Raw genomic sequence first — 19,635 nt, 5'->3', positions numbered from 1 at the left:
AGTGTGATAGAAGCACAGCACTGGGGTCCACATTTTGTATGGCTTAATTACAGTACAGCAGAGATAGACAACTCTCACCCTCAAGGGCCACAGGCTCTGCTGGTTTTCAGTCTATTTCAGTACAGTAATTAGTCTGCGTGTGAAACATGGCAAGACTATGGAAATCTGTCTGGTTTCACAAAAATTAAATGCTGACTCCTCATACAGCTTTTAAGTGACATACAACTACCATATAGCAATATTACTCTATATTTTATACAGTAACATGTACAGGTTTGCTGCACTACATGTGTTTTTTATTCATAAGACTTTATTACAAATTGTACATACGTTACTGATATACGGTCATGCATGGAAGCAAAGCTGCAGTTGCTAGGCAATCTGTTACCTTCCAAATCAACCAATCACCTGACACAGGCCTCCCAGGTGCTGCCCTCGCCTAATGATGTGTTCAGACAGACTGCTAGCAAGCTAGCTAGCTAAACCTAGTTCAGCCACCATGACAACATTAAGTACAATTACAATGATTCAATTATTTAACATACAGGTGATGCGTTTGGTAAGTATTAATTACCCAATATGTAAATTAGGCCACATCACTCACAAGCTAATGCGGTTTCTATGGCTGGATATGTCACTGAGCTCAAAATATGAAACTACGCTAGCATGGCCAATTTGCGCTTTCCAACACATTCTTTCCTCTTATTAGACAGCTAGCCGACACAGGTAGAGCAACACTGCAGAAAACTATTCTGGTACTGTGATGTATTGTTATTAACAAAGCTAGCATGACAACTAGCGTAGCGTAGTTCATTAGGTACATATTTTAGTGATCACACCTGTAAGGTAAGGTGACATCACAACTGAGAGCTTTAAAGCAGAAAACTTCTGCCTCACACTAAGTCCTTGCCTTTTACAGATGTCCTTACACAGTGGAGTGACAGACTATAGGGTTTGGCTCCCATCTCTGGTGATCACGCTCAGCACTACAAAACAACAGTCCCTAGCACTGTTATCTGTAGGTACCTGCTTACTGACCACACAGCATTCGTAATGTATTCAAAATCCAGCACACGTTCGGCAACATTGTAAGAGTGACACCATCATGTAAATATGACCATAACGTCTGATGAGTTTAGCGTTAGGTCGCGAGCAGAATTGCTGAGCACGGTGGCTGCTACTTTGCTTAGCAAGCAAAATGCTCCCGAACATAAACTTTGTATGCTAGCTATCTAAAATGATTAAGTGTAACACACTTTTCTTAATTGATTCCTGAGAATAAACCATCAGCAGCAGATGCCATTTGGCTGTTACAGCATTGCATTCAGCTGGTAAAAACCTGCATGGCTTTAGCTAACACTGCAAGTGCCACTCCTCAAATAATTCCTAAACTCAACAGACACTTCAATACACTGGGACAAAATACACTTTTAGGAAGTACAGTTAAGATTTACAGATATTACTTTTCATATTTCCCAAAGGTATCACTTGTATACTATGAAATCTAGGGCAAACCATCCACACAGACTCAAAACAAGATAAGACTTAATTTTTCAGGAAATTCTTGCTGTATCGATTCAATGTCGACAGCTAGTCACATTGTTCAGCATAATCTGTTCCCTTTAAAAACTGTATTAAAGTGAAAAGTGAGTTAAACTGGGTCTTTAACCTGAAATACACTCTTTGTACTGGTGTACTAAAGTAGCTTTATCTGTAGTTATTGACTATACTGGACTACCACAGTATATTATGCTACATTCTGAAATGCAGCCGCAGATGGTGAACTACAACACTGTTTTAAGGGAATATCTTGCACTGAACTTGTAAGTGATGAGTAGGTAAGTGTACTGGTGTGCTAGTCTAATGAAGCCTTTAAATGGTGCATTCTAACTACTGTAATGTTGTGTGTTGGACACTGTTTAACAGGATTTTTCAGAACAGAGCCACTGTTACAAAAAATGCTTTTATTTTCATTTTACTACCTTGAAAAGGCAGTTTAACTAACTTTGATATTGTGGTTGTAGGCTGATGGCCTGACTGTGTAAGTTATTCCTTGTGTATGCCAGTACCCGTTTGAAACACAACTGTAAAAAAACTGCAGAACACCAGCAGCTAAGGTACAGCACACCATGAGTAACAGCAGCTTAATGTATTCACTGTACACTAGGTGGGCAAAGTTCAACACTGAAGCACCACTAGAGGGCGTCCCAAAATTTCTCTTCCCAGAATTAGGTTGTACTTGTTGGTCAGGATTGGGGTGAATTAAGACTAGACCAGAAAAGATCAATGTGCAGTCTTCTCTTGCCCCTTTTTTGCAGATCATACACAGCAAACCAGACGTACCTTCATTGCATTTTACAGATGTAAAACAGTGAGCGGTGGTTAAGAGAAGACATGATTTGAGAAGGACAGGTACCTTTCATGGTAGCAGGCTTGTCAATGAAGAAGTCCCCATCCCAAACAATGGAGAAATCCACAGGCAGGTCTCCCACCTCATCGCCATCATACCAGTACTGTAGGGACACAGACAGGGAGACGAGGGGGGGTCAACTGCTGCTCAAAAGAACCGAGCGGCAAGTCATGCATGAACACCAAGTCAAAACATCCTTTTCTACCTTACCATCCAAACCATTGAAGTATGTGAAGCATTTCACTTTATTATTGTGGTGCAGCTTACCCACACGATGAAGGCAAGGTAAGATGTATTTTATAGCTTGTCACTATTTCTAGCAAGGATGCCAACTTCCTTGTACCAAACTACTTGGTTGCTTCTGCACTGTAAAAACAGGGTTTTGGGTCTGTGAAAAAAGCGCCACGCCCCTTCCTCAGACAATGGCTCGGGCAGCACAGGCGACCCCCGCAGAATGTGGCTGGCTGTCAGGTGAAAAAAAAGGGGGGTGATGGTGGTTTTACTGCCTGTGTTTTAATTAGCAGCAACACTCAGAGCACTTAGCAAACGCATTCCTGGGAGAATATCGCTGATCGGCCGAATCGATCGGCGGGCGGGAGGAACACTTAAGACTGTTCAGAAGAGGGAGTTAGAGAAATGGGGGCAGACAGGTGGGGTTGAAGGAGGGGGTTGTGGGGGGCGGAGGGCTTGGACTCAGCATTAAAAGGGCCCACGTTGCATTAAGTGACCCTCTCCGACAAAATTAGACATGGTACAATTTGATATATTGGCTATAAGGGCCAGGCGGAGAATCTGCAGTATCTAAATTTACATTCATAACATACCAAATGTATAATCTGGATGGAGGAAATGCACATTCCAACTGCTGGTAGATGGACTGATGGAAATGTCAAATGTAACCCAGGAGTTATTTTTTTTCCATCCATATTACAGGCAAATATAAAAAGAAGGAAATAACAGCCTCAACTGAATCTCAGTGAAGTAGAAGGCCATCAAAAGTGGAAAATTGTCCGTGGTGTGGTGGTGGGTTAAAGTTTTGTGCAGCTGTTCGGAGAATTATCTAGAAGGAATTCAAGCAAGGAATTCGCCGCTGCGGGTGCTGAAAGCCTGCATCCGAACCCACTGAACCTGACGACAACGCGATCCAATTGCCCTTACGTCTATATAGATGTGGGGGAGAGGCAGGGAGGGGAAGGTGATATTTACAGCCCTCGTCTGAGATCAATCATGGATCACCAACATCAGTCTAAGCAAATTCCTCCCCACATAACTTTATAACCCAAAAAACCATTTACAGCCGAGATATAACCGCGGAATAACAACAACATGGCTTTACCCCATTCACCTCTGGCGCTTTCCTCTACATTACCCTCAGTAGCCATTACCTAGCACAAATGCATTATTTGGGATCACCCTGGCCTTCGTAAATGTTTACGGAGAGTGCAGATTTAATTCATTAGTGACAAAAACCAAGGGCAGCTTTAGAATGTCTGGTTAAACCATCTGGCTGCTGCGATTTAGTGCAGAATCCACTTGCGAGCTGAATCAGTAGCCCGAAATGAACAGTGATGGCTGGTAATTAGTTCTGTCTGTCAAGAGCGTTCACTGCTCTATGAAGAGACTGCTTCCCGTCTGAGCATGTTCAGAGGCAGCCGCCGAGGGTTGGAATTGGAAGCGCGGGGAGGGCCACGGCCGAAATGGACCGCCGCGCTCGATGACATCGGTGCTCCCGCGGGGCCCTGATGGCGAAGTCCGCAGGAGCGGCGCGCGGCGCTGGGTATTTTTGGGGGGGGAATGTAATGTATTTTCCTAGCCCATTCCCTCCCTTTCAGAGCGAAAGAGCGGGCGGCTTTGTGGAGATTAGTGGCTGTGTAAGTGGGTGGAAGCTTTTGTGTTGGCCCATACAATGAGGCTTATCTCTGTCAGTTGTGGATTGATTTTGCTCGGGCCGTGGGTAACTCTGGATCTGAGAGGCACGCGAAGACGAGCTGGCCTGGTTCTGTCACGCCACACATTGGCCCTGACTGTAAAAGACACCCAGGTAATCTGCGGTAACTTTAACAGATGAATCCGCCGTGTCTCTGGGGCATACGGGATAGACACATCAGCCTACGATACGACATATAACTGCTTTATATTCTTATTTTTCCTTTTCATTTGGTTTTTATTGATCAGCTTCCGTTTTGATTTGTCACAGAAGATGCTGCTGCTTTTGCCCAGATGAAAGTGGTTCATTTTATTCTCAGGCAAAAAAAGGTAAGGACCTGAGAAATGAAAGTATATGAGATAAGTAACAACTTGAGAAGGTGCTTATTACAGCTAATCTACCCCAGTATAAAATATGGTAACAAAAGTACATTTGATTCTTCATTAAATTTTAATTCAAATCTATATCTAGACCCGTACTAATATCTTGTACATTACCACACTCAAAGAGTAAGGAACATATTCAATCTAAATATTATGGCGCTTGGCCATAAACTCTAAGTAAAAGCAACTACTGCATTTTTTACATTCTTCCACAGTACTTTTCAAAAATAAGACTTACTTATATTTGTTATTCAGAGTTAAGGACAAAGACCCATAGCAGACCAACTGAATGCCCCTCACCCACCCACCCAATCTCTTTTTTTAAACATTGAGAATAAATATCTCAAGGTATTACACAAGACAGATGCCAGTAGCAAAACTGGCTGCAATTGTCTTCTGTGTCTTGCTAAATGGGTCCTTCAAGTTAGAGTGAAAATCAATTAACCTCAATGATAAAAGCTTCCCTGTTTGGACTTAATTAAGGTAAAACATTAGGCAGATCTCGGTAAAAAAATAATTAATTAAAAAAAAACAACAACAACTACAACATACAAACAAATTTAGGAAATGGATCCTTTCTCCATGAATAATCTTAGACCAACAACTGCATGGTGAGAACATGTTTCATTACAGCTCACCAATGAAAATGTTGAAGGTTTAAAACTGAGACCAAAATGTGCAGCTGCAAAAAATATGGTACGTAAAAAGAGTGACTCTCACCCTTTGGAGAGGGCTTTTTGTCTCGATGCAGGCAATAATCTGTTATTACCATACGCTTATAAAGAATGGATGCGGTTTCCCTGCACTTTCCTAAAAAGGGGAATTTGACTTGCATGGTGCTGCACTGGAAGGACAGCGGGGTCTGTGTCATCATAGTTGAGGTGAGAGCCGGGGTCCAAGGAAAACCCAAGCATTCCTTCCCCATGACCGAAATGCCCTCTCGCTGCTCTCAGTGAAAACATCCAAGTGGTATCGCTTTCCCTGCTGTTTTCCAGCTGGGGGAAACAGAATTTCCATCTCCAGAGGGACATAAATGCAACTTGAGAGATCAGCAGAAGCAGTGGTCCTAAATTTCAAATGGCTGATCAATCCGCTCGTCTTGCTGAGTGACTCGTTTCAGTTTGTGCCAATCAGGGACAGTGAAGCTAGCACGCTTTGGCGTGCTGCCGCCAATCTAAAACCACAACGCTGATTAACGCGAAGTGGACAATCCAAATGCACACACAGCACGAAATATAGAAAAACACATTTCTGTACAGAAAGACTGGGGCACACATGGCTACCACCTCACACTCTCCCACACCAGATATCATCACCCTTCAAATGATTTACTCAGCAGTGACCCATGCAAAAGTAAACTTCCGCGGCTTGAATGTTTACAAATAATGCATTTATACAGCTGGATATTTACTGAAGTAATTGAGGTTAAGGGCCTTGCAGAAGCATGCAGAGGTCGTGCCTCAAGCTCAAACCTGCAACCCTCTGGTTTTTGGTCATCCGGGTCCCTTCATGCCACACAGTTAAGGAAAAACATACTGACTCCTTTCCCCCCTTTATTCTGCTCCACACAGTCAATGGGTGTCTATACATGTCTGATACATCAGAATTCTGCGCAGCGCATGAGACCCGTGACACATATGCTGTTCTCCATCCCTGAGGCACGAGATGCATGTTCCACAGCACTAAGTGCTGACTTAAATCCCACCGCTGACTGACCTTCCGGAATGTCCCGGACACACGTATGAAGTCGGGGTAGATGCCGGAGAACAGAATATGTCGCACCAGATGGTAGTGTTTTCAGCAGGGCCGTTGCTGTTAAACGGTGCCAAGCAGATCATTAGAATACACTGCTGCCTGTTCCAGTGTGACTCACTGGAGAACTCACTTGCAAAACGTAGGCACGGTTAAATTAAACCTTGCAACACCATAAAACCCCCCACCTATGAACCCCTTCACGGCACCCCTGAACCCCAAATAATGACCAAGCTACACTGTGAACAGCACTTTATATTTCCATGTTAGCATAAAACATGAAGTGTAAAACAGCACCAGGCTTGTAACTGGTGATTAATGGGAAGGTCAAAGTCTTGAGTCAATTCCAGCCCTGGTCTAAAAAGCGGGAGGCAAATTGGAAAACATTTTAAAGTGATTGTCTGATTGAGCACTTGGAGTGTTCCACAATGCGATAATGATGGCAAGCTGGTTTAAAAAGCCCAAGAAAAATAACCGTTAAGTGTCTTTCTTTTTCTCACATTCAGAAAGCCTCACTACCCCGGATCTACCATAATGGTGTTCTTTGTGAGAACACTTTCCATCCAGAGGGAAGTTCAGAACTTGGTCATTGTTTAAAAGCCCTCTACTGTACGTTTCCTGGGTAACGCTGACGGGGCTTGTCGCTATGGGGTCATCAGTGCTTAGCAACACTTATGTTCATGGGATCATTTTGGATATTCGCGCTTTTATCTGGATGAAAAATAAAAAAATCTTGTGCATTTTGGTGCAAGCCTCACAAAATATACTGAACTCCAGCCAGCAGCTACCAAGGCAAATGCTAAAGAGTGCTGACTGTCCTTATACATTTAATACCACTTATTCAAAAACTGAAATGGAGACAGTCTGTATGTGTGTGTGTATGCACGTGTGTGTGTACGCGTGTGTGTGTGCGTGAGGAGGGAGCAGTAGCTCACACTGATTTATTCAGGGTATGGCTGTGTATTGCTGATGTCTGCAGTACAGATCAAAAGACAAGAGACAGATAAAGGAAAGAAAAAAATACCATGACGTATTAGCCTGGATTAAGGTGCAAAAACATCTATGCTTTATGGTGTGGTAGCAAATCAAACTTCTAGACGATATGTTACAGCTGTGAACCTGAATTACTGCTTGGATCTAATTAATGTGTCTGATTTTGTGAGTTTCGGTGTGTGTGTGTGTGTGTGTGTGTGTGTTTGGCATGGGGTCTGTTAGTCTCAGTAAGATTTTTAAAAACATTTACACTTCAAATTTTCAGTTTGGATGAGGGTAACAACAAATCATCTTTGGGTTTGTCAAAATGTTACCCGCACACAATATAGTTACCAAAAGTTACATTTATTACTGTGCAAAAGTACATTCTGTCACAGTAATTTGGAGCAGACAAAATTGAAATGGGAGCACCTAGTATAATGTCAACATAGCAAACATGAGGGAGGCAGTGACGAGCTGGTGAAAGTCTGAAAAGGGTAGACAGCTAATGAAATAAGTTCTCATACAGAGGGTAATTTCTCATAGTTCTGATAAGTATGTCCTACAGCACGCTATCTGCCTGCTATTATCTCACACCTGACTATAAGAACATTGACAACTAAGTGCAACATCGTTCATACTGAGAGACTGCCATCTGGACTGAAGACTAATTTACATCTGCAGTCTCCAACACTTCTGCCAATCAGAAAGCACTGATGAGTGTCAGTGGAATGTGGCTGTCGAATGTTAGCAAGCTCTCCAGCTTACTCGGTGTACGTAGAGTGCTGTAGGTAAGAAGGCCTTGATAAATGTTTTTGTGGATCAGTGTTCTGGTTGTGAGTTGCGTTGGCTGAGTGCGGTATAGTCAGGTTCGGTCCATGTTGGTGCCCATCTGAGTGTGTGAAATCTTATGTATACAAGAATTTCATCTGTGTTAAGAGAGAGAGAGAGAGAGAGAGAGAGAGAGATGTTTATTAGTTATTTGTTAGTCATTATTTATTGCTTATTATTTCTCAATTTAACCTGTATGTATATGTGTTTTCCTTTATTCTTTTCTTTCATATTTGATTAATTAATGTATTGTTTGTCTCGTTGCTTGGGCAACACAGGGACTGTCTGTCCTGCCAATAAAGCAACTTCAAATTGAAAATTGAGAGAGAGGCAGAGAAAGAGGGGAGGAGAGGGAGAGCACAGAGTGTGTGAGAGAGAGAGAGAGAGAGAGACAGCAAGAGAGAGGCAGAGAAAGAAGGGCAGAAAAATCAAAGGAAGAGAGGGCCGGAAGGAGGGACAGAGAGAGGGGAGGGGGCGTACAAGCGAATCCGTGTGTTTGTTCCAGCAGTTTCTCTTTCAGCTTGGCTAGCTAAGACAGTGCATAACAAACAGAGTCAGGATGGCGTATAGCGGTAGCCAGCATTCTGCAGGACAGGCTGTCACGTCTGTGTGCTGCGGAGCTCCGCTTTCAGGTGAATGCGCTGTACCTGTCGGTATCCCTGACAGAAAACTCAGCCGGCCCCGTAACCCGGACAACATCATTAACACGCAGGCCCGCCCGTCAAGGGTGAGTGCTCTACACCTACACCGTCCATCCACAGACACACGCGCATGCGGGCACTCGCACGAACACACGGACACAGACGACCACACACACACACACACACACACACAAACATGAACACACACAGATGAACACAATCACGCACACTCCTCACCGCCTTTCACACTGAAATTCTAAAGCCCACCATATTACAAACAGAGGAAGATAAGCAGTGGCTAAACGAGCCATGAAATGTCACTTTTTTAAAACGAAGAGTAGCAGCATTTTAAGATATATTACCTGAGTGACCTAAGTTTAGTGAAAGGCCTGGTAGTTCAAGGAAAATAGTCTCATAAGTCCTAGTCTTCGGCGACTGATACAGTCTCTTTGTTTATAACTTCTACAGCACGTAGACACTTGGTTGTGGCAACATTGGAAAATGAAATTGTACTCTTCAATGCCCCATCACTATATGAATTAAAATGTATTGACAGAGTGAGAGATGACATGGAGCCCAGACCTTTAAAAGGGAAACGGTATCCACTACACTGAGGAAAGAGATGCGGGAAAAAACCAAACCAGACAAAAAGAACCCTGTCATTAAGAGACACTGTTGGACAGGGACATGGAAGAATGGGTTTGGACTGTTCTCATCATAGCTTATCATCATCATAGCTCAAGGAGCACCCTGAACCATTAGCCATCAAAGCTGGAAGAACACCCTGAACAATTTCAGGATTAGCTGTGACAGAAGCCTGAAAGGGAGGAACACTGTGTGTGTGTGTGCGCGCGTGTGTGCACTCTACGGTTATATCATGGGTCGGATGAGGAGCCAGGACCAGGTGGGAAAAGCCAGAGAAGTGAAAGTCAACTGGCAAGACGTAAAGGCAGTGGGCTGTTATAGATGAGGAGTGCTGGCAGCATCCATGACACAGGCACAACATGCTATTTGCTGCACAGAATTTGTGTCTCCGGGGAAAAAAGGACACGGCGAGTCCTCTGCACTTTCCTCGAGCAGCATCTTTGAGTCTCACTCTGCCTGGGCGCGAGGTCGCCGTGAGCTGGAGGCACTTTGTTTGGCAGTGAGACCAGGTACGACGCGTCTCGGGCAGGAGGCGATAGATGTCACGAAACAGGCAGGGTGTCGGCACGCCGTGGCCCTTCTGAGAGCAGGGAGAGGCGTACAGACCCGAGGTCCAATTCAACACAGTGAGTCATCCTAATGGGAGAAATCCTGCCTCAGGACAGACGCCGAGCAACAAAAAAAGCATGAAACTACAGCAGCGCGACGGACTGATGAAAGAGGTGGGAGACTCTGTGTATCAGCTGCAAATGACCTATCCAGCCCAGGCAGGAAGCAGCCATTGACCTGGCTACTGAGTGGTGTCTGATGAGGGGGGACGATGCGGAGAGCATTCAGGGAGGCCGCAGGGAGGCTGCAGGTCCAAAAGAGCAGCCATCGCTGGGCGAACAGAAAAGACCGCAAAATGGCAGACGGACGAGGAGTGAAGGCAGCTGGGAGATCAGATGCTCCGTTTCCATGGCGAGACTCATGAGAAAGCCAGCGTGGTCCCTTGACCAACCTTAGGTACAGTAGAACATGCCTTCCACACCAGTGAATGATTTTAGCTGGGTTTTAAAAAAAAATAAGCCACTTTCCATTATAGTCTACACCCCACCCCCCCCCCCCCCCCACTCCCTACGGCCGTTACCACGCAACTCTCCGCTTGCTGCATGATTGCCCAGCTTGGTTTGACAGCCATGTTTTTCTGAGTGATTTCTACCCTGCTCGAAATCCACAGTCCTCATGGACACGCCCACAGACCCACCCCCCGTGTTGCTGGACTGTCACCAATGAACTGCTGCGGGTGACCTTTGGTTGGAAAGTCATGCACGTCATACAGCTGCAGGAAATGCATGAAGGGGTGATGCACTGTACACTCACCACCTACCTTCATGTCAGTAATTTAAGGCCACAAACAAGTCCATGTTCTTTTTTGGACAAGGTGATGACTCGTCAAAAACATGATGGAATCCTGACCCCCCAGATGACCTGGCGTAAAACTCGTTACCAGGCCTACTCTGAGCAACCCTGTCACATGACCTGTAGCTTTTACCGGAATGGACTGAGGTCATGTTTGCATGGAGCAAACATTCTGACGGCCACCCGGTCATCTGAGGTAAACCACAAACTCAGCAGAACCAGTGACGTGCACTGGACTTAAATCAACCAAATCCCACTTATAAAAACCCAAAGACATTGTGATTTGCCATACGCTCAACATATTATAAATTACCGTAATTACTGCCCATCAGTCAAGACGTCTCTGCGTTTTGGTCTGACCCCTTTCTCCGGACCGGTCCCCATCGTAACGGCAAGAAATGTGCTGACGGACACAGAAAAGTTCCCAGCCAGAAGAAAGCTGGGGCGGGGTGGGGGGGGAACAGAATCGATCGGTTCGGCAGTGGCCATCCCGGACCGCTCTCAATTGCATTAGCATGGACCCCGTGGCCTCAAAGTCACCTGGCTGCAGCTTTGCAGGAATGAGGCGGCTCCTCCTTGGCCTGTCGGCCGCGCTGATTGATAGCCGCTGCCGTGCGTGAGTGAGTGCGTAGGGGGGGTGAGGGCAGGCGGCAGGTACCCCTGGGACGGTGTGTAATCTGCGGCATGTCTCTGCCCAATGCTAGATTACTATTCAGGGGAGATTCATGGCATGCGGGAGGGAGACAGGGTAGGGGACACGCTACGCTCCCACTGTGCTGTGTCACAGGTAATCAGGCTGACAATTAATCTGGGTACACCCTGCAATCAGAGAGAAAGATAACCGTGGAGAGGTATATACACACACAGAGGAGGGAGGGACAGAGACACAGGACAGACAGAAATACGACAAAGAGAGAGAGAGAGAGAAAAGAGTAAAGGGAAGAGAGAGAGAAAGAGAGAGAGAGAGAGGGGAGAGAGAAAGAGAGAGATGAACAGGAAGAGAAGGAGGCAATGATATTTGTGATCATGTGACCAAATGTCAGCCTGAGGGGATGGCTTTGACATCAGATTCTCCGGCTCATCTAGAGGAGGCAGTGCCGATCACACATTTAGGAGGGCAATTTTTACAATAGACAGGTGACGTAATATCTGTCTATAGGGTGGCATTGTAGTAACAAACAGGACCTGTAACCCAAAAGATTGCCAGTTCAGCTCCCCGGTGTTGTTGTGTACTTGGGCTAGCTGCTTACTAAAAACTGCCTCAGTAAATATCCAGCTGTTTAAACCGATAACAAGTAAAACTGTAAGCTATGTACTGAAAGTCATGCTGGATAATAGCATCTGCTTAGCAACTTTAATGTAATGTAATACTAATTGGCGCACCTTATGTTATTTGTCTGTCTCTATTGTGTCTAAATACCTACAGCTCTGTCTCTCCCCATTTACAGAGCTATACATCTGTGCGTTTATATGGCTTACACTGTCTTCCTAGTAATCAATCAGTCACTGAGCTCTTACAAGACCCTCCCGTTGTTAAAGCTCATTGAATCATGAGCGTAACTAATATGCCGCATATGCATCCTTTAAAAAATAAATACTTTTTTGTTTCTGTCACTTCATACTGTGAACAATTCCAGTGTTTGTGCTACGGCACAAACCAACCGCACGTCACTGGATTGTAAACATGTGCTTCAATTTCAAATGAAATGCATAGTAGGAGCTCTGAGGGGGAGGGAGGGAGGGGGGGGGTGTGGGCACCGACAGGAAGAGTGATGAGTGTAAGGAAATGAGCGAAAGTGGAGGGAAGGACAACAGTTGCTCTTCACTGCGGGGTCCTTCCTCAGGCCTTCAGAATGTAGCGGACAAGGCAGCGTGTGTCATATGCGGAGAGGACAACAATCAATCGTGGCCAGAGCGCAGAGGAAGGGTGTGCGTGTGGAGGGGGGGGGGACGTGATCCCCATTATTAAACTGCCACGGGACATTAATTGCCTTGTCAAGGAGCAGAGGCTCACCGAGCGACCTTTCACCTCTAGGGGTCAGGAGGCGAGAGGGGACACACTCCAGCCAACCCCCACTTCGGGGGCCATGTCCTCTCCATCACCCACCTCCCCCCGCTCACCTACTCCACCCACCCACCCCCTCCACACACAAATCAGCCCCACTAAACTCCCTTTCACTGGGTCACATTGTCAGACCAAATTAAGACCCTCGTCCTGTGCCTAGCTAATTATTTTACAAGATTCCCTGGGGTTACTGTGACAACCAGATGGGTCACAGAAGGCAGCCGTCTGTAACATCAATGCGAGACAGAGGGAGGGAGAGAGAAGAGAGAGGGAGACGGAGAGAAAGGGAAAGAGGGAGAGAGAGAGGTAGAGAGGAGACTCTCAATGTCAGCTCTTTGACATGCCACATTTTTCACCGGGATTGAGAAAACAAAGGGGTTTTAATGTTATCTATCGATTTCTTTGCTGATTTCCAGGATAAAGATTTTCATGAACTATGACTCAATGAGAAGTCACCTTGTCTTTTAGTGCACATTTCCCAGAGAGAGAGAGAGAGAGAGAGAGAGAGAGAAAGAGGGAGAGAGAGAGGGAGAGGGGAAAAAAAATTAAAAATTACCATGTTCCCCCTATGGAGACAGTCATCTGCGGCTTATGGTGCCCAAATAAATATTATTAATAAATTTGTTTGTGCAGCGCGGCACCTCTAAGTTGGTTTTATTTCTAACCAAATGATCCATGCAGACTGATAAAGCAGGCAGTAGTGCACCATTCACGCTGTTTCGCAGTCTGCCAAAAACACCATAAAAGAAGAAAGATTGATAAAGGAACCATATGGTGCTACACTAAATGTCTAGAGCAGAGCTTTGTGATTTAAACAGAAAAGTTAACTGCACAAACAACCTGGGTAGAATTTAAAAGCCCGTATTCAATGCTACCTTTAAGTATTAAACGCTCATTAGGCAGTAACACAGTCTTAATGTCATGTTCCGACACAGAACAGAATGGTCAGTGAGCTTACACTGTAATAACTAGCGGCAAATACAGTAATCGCTTCATTAACACAAAGATGTTTTTTTCTCCCCCATCAGTAATAGCAAGTAGCCACATCCTTGTAGCTCATATGCTACACCATATAGAGTGCATGCTGTATACTGACTTAACTACAGCTTGATCACTGTGAAATCAGATCAGCTGTTAACACACACACACACACACACAAAATATTGTATATATATATATAAATCTTGGCTTTTGGTCTTTGGTCACAGTATAATCAAACATATACATGCATCCATACATTTTCTAAACTAACGCCCTGACAGTAAGCTCATATTAACTGAAGATGTTAATATGAAACTGATACTGGCCGTGGGTCCTTATTCAGGGAGTTACTGATACTGGCCGTGGGTCCTTATTCAGGGAGTTACTGATACTGGCCGTGGGTCCGTATTGAGGGAGTTACTGATACTGGCCGTGGGTCCGTACTGAGGGAGTTACTGATACTGGCCGTGGGTCCGTATTGAGGGAGTTACTGACACTGGCCGTGGGTCCGTATTGAGGGAGTTACTGATACTGGCCGTGGGTCCGTACTGAGGGAGTTACTGATACTGGCCGTGGGTCCGTATTGAGGGAGTTATTGATACTGACCATGGGTCCTTATTCAGGGAGTTACCGACACTGGCCGTGGGTCCGTATTGAGGGAGTTACTGATACTGGCCGTGGGTCCGTACTGAGGGAGTTACTGATACTGGCCGTGGGTCCGTATTGAGGGAGTTACTGACACTGGCCGTGGGTCCGTATTGAGGGAGTTACTGATACTGGCCGTGGGTCCGTACTGAGGGAGTTATTGATACTGGCCGTGGGTCCGTATTGAGGGAGTTACTGATACTGGCCGTGGGTCCGTATTGAGGGAGTTACTGACACTGGCCGTGGGTCCGTATTGAGGGAGTTACTGACACTGGCCGTGGGTCCGTATTGAGGGAGTTTAGCATTAGCGTCTCGGGTCTCTTACCGACGTGTTCTGGCACTGGATGCAGGAGCTGTTGAAGCGCACGGCCGGGATGCGCTGCACCTTCCCCTGGATGCTGAAGACGCACTCGTAGTTCTTCTGCCCCGACTGCGGCTGCGGCAGGTTGCGGGCGCGCAGTGTGATTGGCCGGATGATGCCGGCGGGAACCAGGATGTCGCTGGTGGGGAGGATTTGCGGGCATCCCTAAATCACACACAAAAAGAGACACCAAAAACAAGCGGAGTTAATACAAAGAAAACGGTATACAAGGAGTGATGTTGGCCAGCAGTGCACAGGACTAATTCTCTTTAATGCCACATGTGAGCAATAGGAAGGAAAGGGCAGTAACGATGGTTTGACATTATAGTGGATGGGCATTCCAAATCCCCATTACATAGCTGCCTGATCCATCTTGGATTTTTGATTCGTCTGAGAATCGACCTGATGAGGCAGGAAATTTGAGTCTTCTAAAGTCCTGCGTGTCTGTGTCAGATGTGCGATTACAGCTCCAGAGCCAGGAATCAGTCCAAGGCATGAACAAGGGGAATTCTATCGACAGGGCTGGTGCTAATGGTCAGGGGATCATTCAGCTGCAGGAGAACCAGTGAAACACAAAACTAGCCTCTTTGTGTTTGGTGATATTTGATATGGACGCTCATGCAGGCACGCGCACACACACACACACACACACACACACACACACACACACACACACACACACACACACACATATTGACAGCTGGGATGCAATCACCACACAATGTCCTTTCAGACACAGCTGTGTATTAGAGGATATTTAGTATGATCTGTTATCTATTTAACACTGAAAAAATAATCAGGGAGGCTGTAAAAGCAATTTGCCAGTCAAGAAGTAATAAATCAGCGCCTGGGTCTCGGTGGCGGCGAAGTCCTCTGTCTGCGGACACAAAGTGCCACGTTAACAATGATGCAACTCCAGGGCCCACAGAGTCATAAATCTTATCTCTGGCACCTAATTTGTATGGGTTTGTATATTGGCGTGGAGCTAAATCACATTTTCATATTCCGCGTGTGAAAAGAGCACTGGATTTTTTTTTCCAGCATACAGGGAGGGGGTGGAGGATGGGGGGGGTGGGGGGTGAAAGGGGTCCTCCATGTTGTTCTTCAGAGAGCCGTGTGAACCAGACAGATGAAATACGAATGGATTCACCTCCACTTCCACTACCACTCTCCCCCTCCCCCCTCTTTCCTCCATACAGTCACAGGGTGTGGCCTTTTCTAAGAGGAGCTGGATAAAAGGGAAAAAATAACCTCTTACTGCACACCAAGGACAAAATCATTCCCAACCAGAGGTGGTTAGCCTTGTCCGGCTGTCGAGACGCCACACCCAGCCCCCACGATTCCGCATTTTACTGCCTACGCTTTCCAGCAACGAGAGCGTTTTTTTTGCCTCAAAACGTTACGAGGTGACCTGCGGTTAGCCGTTAGCCGATAAATATTCAGTCTGTGTTGCGCGGAATATCGCTTGTTCATCACTCCGGCATTTAAATGACGGGCGCTAATCCACCTGTACGGCGCGTAGCAATTCATCACGATCAGTGCCATCTGCCCGGCAGCAGCAGCAGCAGCGCGGCACCTAAATAAGCGGAGTTAGCGGGAAACGTGCTCCTTTCCGTGCGCGTTCAAAGCCTCGCCACGTTCTGCTTACCAGCTGTTTAATTTTAACCACTGATTTAAACCTCGGCTGTGCACAGCCGCGTATCTTCTACCATTTGAGTTTCTTTGTTCCGAGCCAGATTAATTACCACTCCACTGCTGGTAACCAGAGAAGCCCGCTAGGCCACTGTCAACAGGGCCGCATTCTGTCTCACTAAGGCGCTCCTTTTGTTGGGCTATAAGGCTGATCACAGCCCTGTCATTTGCGGAAGACCTAATTTAATGGATGACATATCAAATTACCTGAGATATGCTTACCTAGCTCCTGCTTACTGGAGTGGATTACACCAGAGTGTGTGAGCAGAGACTCAGCCTTTAAAAGCAACAGCTCTCTGTCACCGGGAAAAGGATTCGGGGGGCTAAAACACTGAAAAACACGCATTTCACTTAATTCAGCAAAGCTCCGGCAATTCATTTTAGCTAGTGACATATAATGGAACATAATGGTCTCTACTATTTTTAATTTTCAAATGGCGCCGTCAAGACATTTATAAGAATTAAATTCGATATGCTACGGTGGCCCTCCAAAGCAATACTCTTCATTAGGCTGCATATGTCGACTGGACAACATTTCAATCTTTTGGCAATTAAATAGCGGCAATTTAATAATGATGAAGGATATTTGCCTCCATGGCAAAAATGCCTCGGGAGAAATTTATAGGAAAAAAAGCTTAAAAACAGTACTTGGAAGTGCAGTCGTTGCGTGCTAAGGCTATCTCCCGGGAAAAATGGATGCTTGGTCAAATTTAACACTGAGATCTGGTTATTTATAATATAATATGACATGCAAAAACAGAATATACCCCGTGATGGGTGTGTCCAGGATCATCTTTGGCTTTGTCAATGCGCACCTGGACCCCTCCCCACTGGTATCTGGTGAACTGGAGGTGATCAGCATGTTTATGTTCTGGGACTGGCAAAGCCTGCTTGTCAGTGTGAGCTGGTGTGAAACAAACACACTTAGGTAATTCTACACTCAACACGGAAGACGACATTAGAATTTCAAGGGGACTGAATTTAAATCAGACCCTAGGAAACTGCACTGAAATGCATGTCTGTGTGTGTGCATGTGTGTTTCTGGTAACTACGTGGGAAAATGGGTTAGTGAATGCAGGTGCCTGTGCGTGTGTGTGCGTGTGTGTGTGGAGGTGAGTGACGCTCATTTCCCCGAGTGCAGACTCGCTCCCTCTAATCTCCAGACAATGGCCCTGTGCTGTACCCGGGCGGCACACGAGAAAGGAAGCCCTTTCTCCTCCAGCCTCTGCTTCGCCGTTTGAACTTTAATGATTTTCTCCGTCTGAGTTCCTGGGAAATTAATACAACAGTACCCCCTGCTATTCCCCCGTCTCGCTCCAGCCCCCCGCCCCACCCCACCCCCCCTTCACTCCCCTTTACTCATTTTCATTAACGAGCTTTAATTAGTTGCTGGGTGCGGGTGGAACAAGCGCAGGATAAACAGTTTGCTGAAATTGACTTTGAAGGCTACAGATAAGCCATGTTTGTGAGAGTGTGAGGGGAAGATGAGCCGACAATAGCATTGTCATATTCCTGTCTTCCCCAGCTCTGGACACTACACAGATCCCCGACACCGCTGTCATGCATGTTAATAACATCCAGTGGAAATGCACTGACGGGACAGCGAGAGACGCAGACAGACCTTTTGTTCAGAGTTCGTTAAAGCCGCTCTGTAGAGTGCGGTGGTCGGCGATTTCGATTTTGGACAACGGCACCGGGAGCCTGCCCACCACAGCCGCCATGTGGGCTCACCCAAAAGCAGAGCAGAATGCCTTCTTTCCACCAATGGCCTCTGCTGGCTCAGAGAAATGTTTCCGCTGACGAGTACCTACCAGCTGGTCCAGGGAGCTAGCAAGGGCACAGTGCGAACGAAACGGGAACCAACTGGAAAAAAGGCATCAAGCTGCAATAAATATGGCTTTACTAGCCAGTGCACTGTGTTTTAATATACTGGCTTGTTAGCAAAAACATTCAATGAGCAACTCATCTTACTTTTTTTTTTTTTTACATTATTATCATTTAGCAGATGCTCTTATCCAGAGAAACTTATATATGTTACAATTTTTACATGTTATCCATTTATACAGCTGGATATTTTACTGAGGCAATGGTGGGTTAAGTAACTTGCCCCAGGGTACAGCAGCAGCTCCCCAGCGGGGAATTGTACTGGCAACCATGTGGTTACAAGCCCTGCTCAACACCACTATGCTACACTGCCACTGTTAATTTGCTTGCTAACCTGCTTAAACCTTAACAATGTAAGTTTAATTAATGGTTTCCTTGAAACGGAATTAGATTCTTAGGTAGTTGGCTAGTTCAGCTAACAGGACTGTAAGGTGTAGTGATGTATGGTAAATGTCAGTTTTTTTTTATTTGTGAATTCTGGACGTTTCCTAATATATCACCAGAGCTTAATTAACTGTGGAAAAAAAGTACCTCTTAATCCTCTCTCCCCTGCAATCATAATACCCTTGTTTCCGGACACAATCTGTTTCATGAGTGTTCTGACGCCTGGGAAAGCTCAGGAAAGCTTTTTTGGAGAGAGGACACGTAGTCTTCCAGCTACCCCGGGACAGCCAACCCTCACAGGCCTGCAGTGGGCATGGAGAAAGCAGCGTACCTGCGCTTGTGACTTAGCCGTCGTAGCAGCTGCTTTGTTTCCTAGCAGCTCTGATTAGCACCCCATTAAGAAAGCCCTGGCAGTTTACGGCCTGTTGACAGTGTTTCCATTAACCCTACTGTGCGGATCCCAGTTATCACGAAGCTAAGCACTTTTCTCTGTTGAAACATAAAAAGCCGACGCCTGTAGTGCTGTGTGTGTGCACTCACTCATGCGGACATGCACATGCACAACGCACGTACGCACGCACACATACATACATACATACACACACACACACGCACATGCACGCGCACATACGTCCACAGCCAGTCTATAAGTGCAGTCCAG

General features: G+C 45.8%; 1 protein-coding gene across 1 annotated transcript in view; it reads right to left on the bottom strand.

The window, feature by feature from the left end:
* The window catches only part of plxna3 (plexin A3), a 128,249-nt gene that overhangs the window by 21,265 nt on the left and 87,349 nt on the right, over positions 1-19,635 (bottom strand). Inside the window, exons 10-11 of the mRNA XM_036532639.1 lie at positions 14,979-15,179; positions 2,417-2,513 (exon numbers count right to left, since the gene is read on the bottom strand). Of these exons, the coding sequence (XP_036388532.1) occupies positions 2,417-2,513; positions 14,979-15,179 (298 nt within the window). The remainder of the gene's footprint in view (positions 1-2,416; positions 2,514-14,978; positions 15,180-19,635) is intronic.

Source organism: Megalops cyprinoides, chromosome 7 (assembly GCF_013368585.1).
Source record: "Megalops cyprinoides isolate fMegCyp1 chromosome 7, fMegCyp1.pri, whole genome shotgun sequence".
NCBI classification, from domain to species: domain Eukaryota; kingdom Metazoa; phylum Chordata; class Actinopteri; order Elopiformes; family Megalopidae; genus Megalops; species Megalops cyprinoides.
This window is presented reverse-complemented; position numbering and strand designations above follow the sequence as displayed.